Source organism: Arachis ipaensis, chromosome B2, assembly GCF_059453495.1.
Source record: "Arachis ipaensis isolate K30076 ecotype BB chromosome B2, ASM5945349v1, whole genome shotgun sequence".
Classification (NCBI taxonomy): Eukaryota; Viridiplantae; Streptophyta; class Magnoliopsida; order Fabales; family Fabaceae; genus Arachis; species Arachis ipaensis.
The window spans coordinates 969,879-981,060 of NC_142437.1; the positions used below are offsets into that span (position 1 = coordinate 969,879).

General features: G+C 43.4%; 1 protein-coding gene across 1 annotated transcript; it reads right to left on the reverse strand.

The window, feature by feature from the left end:
* Positions 1-1,708: 1,708 nt before the first annotated feature.
* Positions 1,709-2,353, reverse strand: LOC148572765 (uncharacterized). Its single transcript, XM_088504753.1, has one exon. The coding sequence runs from the start codon at positions 2,351-2,353 to the stop codon at positions 1,709-1,711; it is 645 nt and encodes a 214-aa protein (XP_088360879.1).
* Between the last annotated feature and the right edge of the window lie 8,829 nt (positions 2,354-11,182).

An 11,182-nucleotide genomic window follows, 5' to 3' on the forward strand; every position in this document is an offset into this window, starting at 1 on the left:
CCCAGATCATGGCACGCCTGTAACCTAAGAAGGTATTATAGCTAGGAAAAATAAAAGATCTCGTCACAAGATGCACTCTTTTTCCTGAAAAGGTTTTTTAATGAGCCATCGAGACTGAGATTCAAGTCGACTTAAGGGTATAAAAAAGCACCGCATGTATATATTTGCACTTTCTATGAATAAAATACATTTCAGATTTCTACAAATTCTCAAGACGCATTAATCTGAAGCATTCATCGTCCGATTATAAAGCAATAGATCGACAGAAAGTGAAGAACAAATTCACTGTACGATCTCGATTGGAATGACCATCCGACAAAGGTGAAAGCGCGATTCACCTAAAGGATGATCAAACCGGGACAGAAACCACTAACTACAAATCGGCAAAGATAAACACAGAATAATGCAAGAAGTTATCGAAAGTGATCCAAAAAAAAGAACCTGACAAGGTCTTATGGATTGCTATATAATAACTTAAAAAGACTGGCCGACATCAAGAAGTCGGATCAAGTCAACCCAAGTTATCAACGAATCCCTGGAAAGAGGTCTGGCCAACCCTATTAAAGAGGAATTGCTATAACTTAGAAGAGATCGATATAACGAAGTCGGACTCTTACAAAACAAGTTATAAAGTAATCCCTGAAAGAGACCTAACAAAGGTCCAAGAAAGAGGATTACAAAAATCACTTAGAAGAGACCGATATAACGAAGTCGGACTCTTACAAAACAAGTTATAAAGTAATCCCTGAAAGAGACCTAACAAAGGTCCAAGAAAGAGGATTACGAAAATAACTTAGAAGAGACCGATATAACGAAGTCAGACTCTTACAAAACAAGTTATAAAGTTATCCCTGAAAGAGACCTAACAAATGTCCAAGAAAGAGGATTACGAAAATAACTTAGAAGAGACCGATATAACGAAGTCGGACTCTTACAAAACAAGTTATAAAGTAATTCCTGAAAGAGACCTAACAAAGGTCCAAGAAAAAGGATTACGAAAATAACTTAGAAGAGACCGATATAACGAAGTCGGTCTCTTACAAAACAAGTTATAAAGTAATCCCTGAAAGAGACCTAACAAAGGTCCAAGAAAGAGGATTACGAAAATAACTTAGAAGAGACCGATAAAACGAAGTCGGACTCTTACAAAACAAGTTATAAAGTAATCCCTGAAAGAGACCTAACAAAGGTCCAAGAAAGATGATTATGAAAATAACTTAGAAGAGACCGACCTAACGAAGTCGGACTCCTACAAAACAAGTTATAAAGCAATCCCTGAAAGTGACCTAACAAAGGTCCAAGAAAGAGGATTACAAAAATAACTTAGAAGGGGACCAACGCAAAGAAATCGGTTATGGAGCGCTAAAAGTACCAGCAAGAGCGAGAAAACCGAGAAACACGTCGGACCCACACAGTTACAGCCTCAAAGGATCCAAAATACAAACAAATGAGTACAAAGCAATCCAAAGAGGTCAAGCAGCAAAAATTACAACACTCTCAGAAACCAAGAAGAGATATCATGTTAAAGAAAGCATAGTATAATAAAGCCTGAAGAGGCCACCGTAATCGACCTCAGAAAGCTGCCTTTGTTTTTTCAAAATAAAAGTTGCCAGGCAGGCAACTAAAAAGCGTCAGTAGTGAAACAAAACAATAAAGAGTTCAAAAGCCCACAAACCGGGCTATTTACACAAATATTTAAAAAAGAAGATCAGCAAAGATCAGGAGCCTTCCCAGCAGCATCAGTACAGGGAGAAGGAGGGCGAATCTGAATAGGCACAGCATCTACAGTTCCATCATCCCGGTTCAGAATCTGGCAATCTGGATCAGACACAACGGGAGGAACCGAGGAGGACGACACTTTGACAGAAGGCATTGGGGGAGGTTCAGCATCATCATCATCCTGGTCATCAGGGACAATCTTACCATCCCTCACAACATTGTCCAGGCTGAAGAGAGTAAGGTCGGCCTCAGGAGCAATAATTCGAACCTGCTCCTTCAGGTTCTCATAGGCAGCAGTCACACTGTCAACAAGATGACCCTGGAGCTCGGAGTAATCAGCTCGGGCGTTCTCCAACTCCTCCTTCAGACGCATTCCCTCCCGATAAGATGTGACATAGCTATCCTTATGCCTCAGTGCCGTGTCCTCAGCCAGCCTTACAGAGGCAGCCAGAGAAAGGGAACTCGCCTTCTCATTCTCCAGATCTCTTTCCAACTTGGCCACCTTCACTTCAAGCTCCTCCTTCAAGCCTTTCATCCGATCAAACTCCTGTTTGGCCTCCTCCATAAAAGCCTTAGTGGCATGAAGAGGAAGACTCTGAGCAGTTCGATACAGGGCCGCGCCCATGTGTGCCATTTTGATACTACTTCGAGTTATATACTCAAAATGATGAAGAAGCGACACATCATTCATAGGGAGGGCACCATAAGGAGCGATCTGTTGATCTACAAACTCGATTGCATCAAAGTCAGGAGCATCAAGGTTGAAAGGCTCAATTGTTTTTTGCTTCTTGCTAGGAGGAGCACCAGAAGCAACGGCAGAGGCCTGTGGAGGATCGACCAGACGAACCCGAGGAACAGGAACCGCTTTCTTCGGCCCGGGAGAACTTGACACAGGAGGCTTCATTGAAACTTGAGAAGATCCCTCCGGCCACCTTGGCCGAGATGTTCAGAGTAGCAGTTGCCTTCTTTGCCTTTCTAAAGGCCTTTCTAAAGGCCACAGCAGAGAGTCACAATCACAATAAAAGGAAGCAAAAATGAAGAAACAAGTATAGAAACAAGCCAGACAAGTACCCAAAATAGTCCGAACCAAGGATGGGTCATTCAAAAACCTTTTTGTGTCAAGATGGGGCGGGGCCCCCACAAATCCTCAAGCACAACAACAAAGGCACGCTCAACATCATCAAGCATCTCCCAAGTATAGCGAGACACCCTTACATCCCTCTGCCACTCTAGAGGGAAAGAAGGCTCATCATTCTCATCAAGAAAAAAGGGGCGAACCCCCTCGACAGCACGAACTTTAAAGAAGTAGTTCTTGAAGTCCTTAAAGGACTCGTCATACATAGCGAAAACTTTATGGCCCTGAGCAGACCGAAAAGAAACCCAAGAAGCTTTCTTTTTTGAAGAACCGCCAGGCTTGGCAGAAACAAACAAATACAGGAAAAGAGTCTGAGAAAGTGTTACATCTAACTCTCTACAAAGAAGCTGAAATATTTTTATAAAACCCCAGGAATTGGGGTGAAGCTGGGATGGGGCAATATTACACGACCATAACAGATCGGTCTCGAAAGCAGTAAAAGGAAAAGTAACGTTCAGTTGACTGAAGAAGTATTCATAGGCATAGAAGAAGGGACGCTCTCCCTCGATGGAAGTCGGAAAACAAACTCTCTCATCAGAATCAGGAGCAACAAGCTCATAATCCCCCTCCCGGGCACTGTTACCACAAATACTATGGCGCTTCCTCAGTTCTGTTCAAAATTTAGCATCCACAACAGAAACACACAACAAGATAAGGGAGTCCAGCCAATCGGACATCCCCTCGGGAACTCTGGAAGACATCTCTACAATGTTATTGCGAGAAGACATGAGGCCAACTAATCCTACAAATAAGAAAAGAAGATGGGGTTACTAAAAACATCTCAGACAAGAGAGAAAACAACTCGGTCAATTCGATGCAAGCGAAGAAATAGAAAAGGAAAACCCCAAGACTCAAACCAAAGTCCTGGGGCATCCTTTGGAGGCAGTAACAAAGCAATGTTTCTAGGAAAAATCTACAGCTCACACCCCAGCATCTCTCAGAAAAAATTCAAACAGCAAACATTTTTCATCAAAGTAAAACACAAAAAGTCATTACAGTCTATCCAGCAAAAAGCATCCCCAAAAAAAAAGTACGCCAAGTAGAAATCACCAAAGGTGCGAACTTGTTCAGAACCAGACAAAAAGCAATCTCCAAACAAAGCGAGTAACAGATGTAGATTTTCTATCAGTATCAGACAGGAAACAACCAGAAGCAACAATAAAACCCTAGAAAGCCTCGACGGAAATACCAAGAAAATGCATAAAAGAAAGTCAGGAAAAACACATTACAGTGACAAGCAAATACAAGACCACGAAAAGATCTAAACTTTCAAACATGCAAAATCAAAGCTTCACCAAAAAACTGAAGGCAAAGCTACGAAAGAAGCAAGAAAGCTAGTACCAACCTGGAAAAAGCAGCAAACTTCAAAGAGATTGAAGATGGAAGACGAAATCTGGAATCACCCTCTCACAAGCAAAAGAAAAAGCACGAACAAAAGCAATGTCGCAGGGAGAAACGCGAAACCGCAAAACTCCAGGCGAAAACAGAACCTTCAGAAAATCACCAAGCAACGCCGCAACCCAAGAAAAGTTGAAATGGGGGTGAAAAGGCAGGGGCGAGAGAACGAAGGAAGAAATACGAAGAAGTTACGAAAAGAGCGAAGGAGAGAAACCGTTTCTGGGTTTTCAAAATCAAAATAAAGAGCCAAAAGGAAAAACGGGGCAATTAATGTTAAAATTAATGAAGGCATTAAACCCTCGCACGTTCCCAAAGCGCGCGCTTTCAGATGAAAACGTTCCACATTCAAAAAGCTTCTACAAAGAAAGGAATCGACAAAATGCTTGAGTTCGGCTTCACTAGAGAAGGACCGAAGTCAAGGACTCGACCTCGAAAAAGAAGACCGAGCTCAAGCAGAGGCACTGTTCATACGCTGGGTCGAACTGTCCGAGCCGGGATGTTCAGTAGCAAAGCGACCGACCTCTTTAGGTCAGGTGGACCGACTTCTTTACCAAGAACTCGGCCAAATCGACAGGAAAGCCCAAAGAAGGGCCCAACTCAAGGAATATGACCCAGATCCAAAGGCAGCCCAAGCCTATAGAGATAAGGGCGGTTCCATGGAAGATAAGCTGACCTCGACAGAAGATAAGATAAGATAAGATAAGATAAGATAAGATAAAGATAAGATAACTAACTTATCTTATCCAAAGAAGGTCAGATCTCACCATTATAAATACACTGGAGCACCCAGGTATAACTCATACTCTGATTCTACTAAAAACCTGTTAAATATCCTTGCTAACTTAAGCATCGGAGTCTTTTGCAGGTACCCCCCACCCTCCAGTGACGAAGGATCAGCAGGGCAGTCAGTCCAACAAATCGGCCACACCAGCTCCGGCCGCTATACACTAGCCGGACACGTCGGTCCGACCAGTACAGAAGATCTCATCCGAGATCGATCTCCAGTTTCAGGTAACCCTCGGAACAAGTATGGCCTGGCATTTATCTGGATTTGCTTCAATTCCTCTTTGCGTGAGCATAAAGCCCAAGAACTTACCTGCTTCTACTGCGAAAGTGCATTTAGCCGGGTTAAGTCGCATGCCGTACTTTTGTATGGTGCCGAACACTTGGATCAAGTCGGTTAATAACGTCTCTTCACTTTGTGTCTTTATCAACATGTCGTCCACGTAGACCTCCATGATTTTTCTGATGTGATCTGAGAAGACTTTATTCATTAGCCTTTGGTACGTTGCTTCCGCATTCTTAAGGCCGAAAGGCATTACGATGTAGCAGTAGTTTGCCTTGGGTGTTAGAAACGAGGTTTTTTCTTGATCTGGTGGGTGCATGGAGATCTGGTTGTACCCCGAGTATGCGTCCATAAACGAGAGATACTTATATCCAGATGAGGCATCTACTAGAGCGTCGATGCTTGGGAGTGGATAAGGGTCTTTTGGGCAGGCTTTGTTGAGATCGGTGTAGTCGGTGCACATTCGCCACTTCCCATTTGACTTTTTCACCAAGACGACGTTTGCTAGCCACAGTGGATATTTGACTTCTCTTATGAATCCTGCTTCTAGTAGTGCCTGCACCTGTTCTTCCACAACTTGAGATCGTTCTGGCCCGAGTTTTCTTCGTCTTTGTTGTATCGGCCGGGATCCCGGATAGACTGCCAATTTGTGGCTCATCAGTTCGGGATCTATACCGGGCATGTCGGCGACTTTCCATGCGAAGAGGTCAACGTTGTCTCGTAGAAGCTATATGAGTGATTCCTTGGCGTCTCCTTTCAGGATAGTGCCGATATTAGTTGTCTTGTCCGAGGTATCTCCAATCTGGACTTTTTCTATTTCTCCTTCGGGCTGTGGACGGAGTTCTTCTCGCTTCTGAGCTCCGCCAAGTTCGATTGTGTGAAACTCTTCTCCTTCGCCTCTGAGGTTTAGGCTTTCGTTATAGCAGCGACGTGCCATCTTTTGATCTGCTTTTATTGTAGCTATTCCCTCTGCAGTTGGGAATTTCATACATAGGTGTGGAGTTAAAACTATCGCGCCGAGTTGATTCAGCGTTGTCCGACCTATTAAGGCATTGTAAGCTGAGCTTACGTCGACAATGATGTAGTCTATCTTGAGCGTTCTGGATTGATTCCCTTTCCGAAGGTTGTATGTAACGATACGTATCCTAGTAGTTGTACTGGGGTATCTCCGAGTCCGAACAGGCTGTTTGGGTATGCTCTTAGCTCTTTTTCTTCTAAACCGAGCTTGTCGAAGGCGGTTTTAAATAGGATGTCGGCGGAGCTTCCTTGGTCGATTAATGTACGGTGGAGATTGGCATTTTCTAGTATGATGGTGATGACCATGAGGTCATCGTGTCCCGAGATGATTCTGGATGCGTCTTCTTTGGTAAACGTGATTGCTGGGATGTCGAGAGCCTCGTTCTTTCCTTCGACGTGGTATACTTCTTTGAGGTGTCATTTGCGGGATGATTTGGAAATTCCTCCCCCCACAAATCCGCCGTGTATCATGTGGATGTGTCTTTCCGTTGTGCGAGGTGATTGCTCAGATTGTCCGACATCTTCATCTCTTCTTCTTGGCTCTTCATCCCGGTTGACCACAAACCGATCTAATTTTCCTTCTCTTACTAATTTTTCTATGACATTTTTCAAGTCGAAGCATTCGTTGGTGGAGTGTCCTCGGACTCGATGATACTCGCAGTACTCGTGGCGATTTCCTCCTCCCCTTTTGCCTTTGAGTGGCCGAGCTAGGGGTATTTTCTATGTATGGCAGACTTCTTTGTAAACATCTACCAAGGATACCCTAAGGGGGGTGTAGTTATGATATTTTTTTATTTTCTCTCCGGAGCGATCTTCTTTTTTCTTGGATTCTTTGTCTCGGTAGGCGGGACCGAACCTCGAGGCTTTCCCTAGTCGAGAATTTTCTTCCATGTTTATGTACTTCTGTGCTCGTTCTTGTACTTCGTCTAGGGATGCAGGATACTTCTTTGATATGGATTGGCTAAAAGGTCCTTCTCGTAGGCCATTTATGAGGCCCATAATGGCCGCTTCTGTTGGTAGATTCTGTATGTCCATACATGTTTTATTGAATCTTTCCATGTAGTTACGAAGACTCTCCCGATCTCCTTGCTTGATTCCTAGTAAGCTGGGGGCGTGTTTAGCCTTATCTTTTTGTATGGAAAATCTGGCCAAGAACTTTTTGGCCAGGTCGTCAAAACTTGAGATGGATTTCGGAGGTAAACTGTCGAACCATCTAATGGCTGTTTTGGTGAGAGTTGTTGGAAAAGCTTTGCAGCGAACTGCATCCGAGGCGTCTGTAAGGTACATTCTGCTTCTGAAATTGCTGAGGTGGTGATTGGGATCTGAAGTGCCGTCGTATAAAGTCATGTCCGGGAGTTTCAAATCCTTCAGAATTTTGGTCTTCATGATTTCTCTGGTGAATGGATCCTGACCCTGGCGGGAATTATCCTCTGGGGTGGATCGAGTAGCTTTGGTTTTGAGATCGGCTTCGAGTTTTAAAATCTTATCTTCTAATTCTCGGCGTCGCCTTATTTCCCGATGTAGGTCCTCTTCCTTTTCCCGTTGATGTTGGGCTTCTTTCTCGAGTTGCTTTAATCGGTCTTGAAGCGCTTCTATTATTCCTGGGTTTGATGAATTTTTGTCCCCGTTGGACTCCGGAGTATCTTTGAGTGTAGCGTCCGTGTTCTTGTGCGGCGTTCTATCTTCTAGATCTGAATCGTGGTCGTTGTCATGGTTGTCCGCCATGGTGATGGGATGACTTCCAGGTTCCCCGGCAACGGCGCCAATGTTCCGAAGGTTACCTGAAACTGGAGGTCGATCTCGGATGAGATCTTCTGTACTGGTCGGACCGACGTGTCCGGCTGGTGTATAGCGGCCGGAGCTGACGTGGCCGACTTGTTGGACTGACTGCCCTGCTGATCCTTCGTCACCGGAGGGTGGAGGGTACCTGCAAGAGACTCCGATGCTTAAGTTAGCATGGGTAATAAATAGGTTTTATGTAGAATCAGAGTATGAGTTATACCTGGGTGCTCCAGTGTATTTATAATGGTGAGATGTGACCTTCTTTGGATAAGATAAGTTAGTTATCTTATCTTTATCTTATCTTATCTTATCTTCTGTCGAGGTCAGCTTATCTTCTATGGAACCGCCCTTATCTCTATAGGCTTGAGCTGCCTTTGGATCTGGGTCGTGTTCCTTGAGTTGGGCCCTTCTTTGAGCTTTCCTGTCGATTTGGCCGAGTTCTTTGCGAAGAAGTCGGTCCACCTGACCTAAAGAGGTCGGTTGCTTTGCTATTGAACATCCCGGTTCGGACAGTTCGACCCAGAGTATGAACAGTTACCAACACTCCCTCTCTTCCCTCCATAACTCCTCCTCGATTCCTTCAGTTTTCACCACTACCCTCATCACTCTTTTTCCTCTTAAAACAAAAACTACCAAATGAGGAAGAAAACCATAGCCCACAAGCCTCCTCGTGAAAAGGTGTATAAACTTCCTTCCAGGCGTTCCACTCGCTCCAAAGACAACACCTTCACACCTTCACCATCTCCTCCTACCTCTCCTCTTCGCACTGCTCCCATGGCGCGAACCAAGACCACACCTAGGTACCCTGCCCCTGCCAAGCCGACACCACCACCAAAAGTCACTCCCTCCAAGCCAGGCTCCTCAAAACCTGGTTCTGCGAAGCCAAGCTCCTCCAAAGGTAAACGTCCGACGGCTGAGAAACCAGTTTCCGAACCAACACAACCCAAATCCAGGTCGGTTCCTGTGCGCTCTCAACGAGGTAACACTCGAGTCCCTCTCCAAAATGTTAAAGAACCCGACATTGGACCTTTTGATCACAAAGCTCATTTTTTGACCTCTCATTCGAACTATAACCCCTATAGATTCAAATCTGCCATGAACCATGATTTTTATGAGGGGGTTATCCAGTATCGTACCTTGTGCCCTTCCTTTCTCGCTGATCTGCCCTCCTTGAAAAGAAAAGGTTTTCCTTTTGTTGATAACTTGATTTTTCTGGACTGGAATCATCTTTTTGATATCAAAAAGCCAGTTTATCCATTGTTGGTCAAAGAATTTTATGCTAACATGACTTATCATGAAGGCACTGCTCATTTATATGTAAAGGGTAGAGACATAGTTTTTAACAATGAGACTATCAGTGATGCTTTGAAATATACTGATGTTGGGCCTTGTGCTTACACGTCAGTTAAGTGGGATGAAGGAGTTGGTGTTTCTTACAATGATACTCTGACTAGTATTTGTGAACATGTCTCCTTGATTGATGGTATCACACCCACACACAAAGCCCTAGGATATGAACGCGCTCAGTTGCACCGTATGGTCAACCACATTATTCTTCCTCAAAGTGGTTCATATCAAAGGGTTTCATACACTGACACTCTTGTTTTATATGCCCTTCTCACCAAAACTAAAATTTCATTTGCATATTTGATGGTTAGATACATGTTTGACTCTGTTAGGAGTGAAAAAGACAAAGCACTTCCTTATGACACGTTTCTAACTTGCATCTTTGAGTATTTTGGTGTTGACTTGACCAATGAGAAATATGAAAATAGACATTCATATCTAAAAGGAGGTGGTGCAGTGAAACAGCAAAAGGGACCTACTCGATCTGAAAGGGTGGTCTTAGATGATGAAGATGATGATTTTGTCCCCGAGGACTCTCCTGCTCCTTCCACCGAGGATACTTCCATGTCTACTGGGAAGAAATCCACTCTGCTGAATGTGGTCAAGGATGTTGTTCAGGAGTTTGTCTCCCAATCAAATCACATGATTGCTATGAGCAAGGAGCAAAGAAAACTAGCTAGCAAACATGAAAATTTCCTCTGTAAATCAAGGGATAGAGTCGCTGTATTTATGAAGTTCATTGATAATATGAATGAGGATGAAGTTCAGGTCACAGAGGATGAGGAAGAAGCTGGATCAGAAGGATATGGTTCTGATGCCTAGAAATTGTCTCATAAAAACTGCTACTGCTGTCTTTTTGTCTCATGAATTCTGTTTCTACTTTTGAACTGTTTTAGTTGGGATGACTGTAATAACTTTAATTACTTACAGGCCTTTGGTAGTTTAGTTCTTACTATGCACTATGGACTGACTCTTTTCTGCAGGATGCAAGACATTTTTTTGTTTTTGATATTTCCTGTTGTCCGCCCTTGATGACAAAAGGGGGAGTAATATGTTGGGCTGATTGTTGTGGTGTTGCTTGTTTAATATCCCTTAGTCAAGATGAATGTGTGTGTAGCTCTTTATGATGTAAAACAGGAACAATGAGGAAAGCACAAATCCAGGGGGAGCTAATCTTGAAAAGGAAAGGGGGAGCAACAGAAAATCAAAGGGAGTTTCTAAACCTTACTCAAATTCATTTCCTTTTGATTATTACTTAAATCATGTTTGTCATCAAGGGGGAGATTGTTGAGTTAAGAAATTAATTAATTGATGATGACAAACATTTGATTAGTGGGCTAATCACCCAATTAGTTTTGATTATTTTTGATAAGTGATGCAGGCCAAAAACAAGTGGTACAGCAGCCCAACATTAAACAAAGGATATCTAAAAATGGGCTAAATGGTAAGTGAAAATAAAAAACAAGCCCAAGTCATTCATCTCAAGCTAAATTCTTCAAAGAAGCAAAGGCAAGGCACCAACGGGCTGAACTTGAGTAGAACCCGATCCAAGCCCGAATTGAATCCCAATTCCCTCTCACTTGCTTTCACCAAATCAACGTTTCTTTCTTCTCTGTCTCAGTCAAATCAGAAACTTAGAAAAGTAAGAAAGAGAGAAAGAGCTTCTTCCCTAAAGCAAGTCACTAAAGAAGCAAGAGAGAGAGAGAGAGATTAAGCTT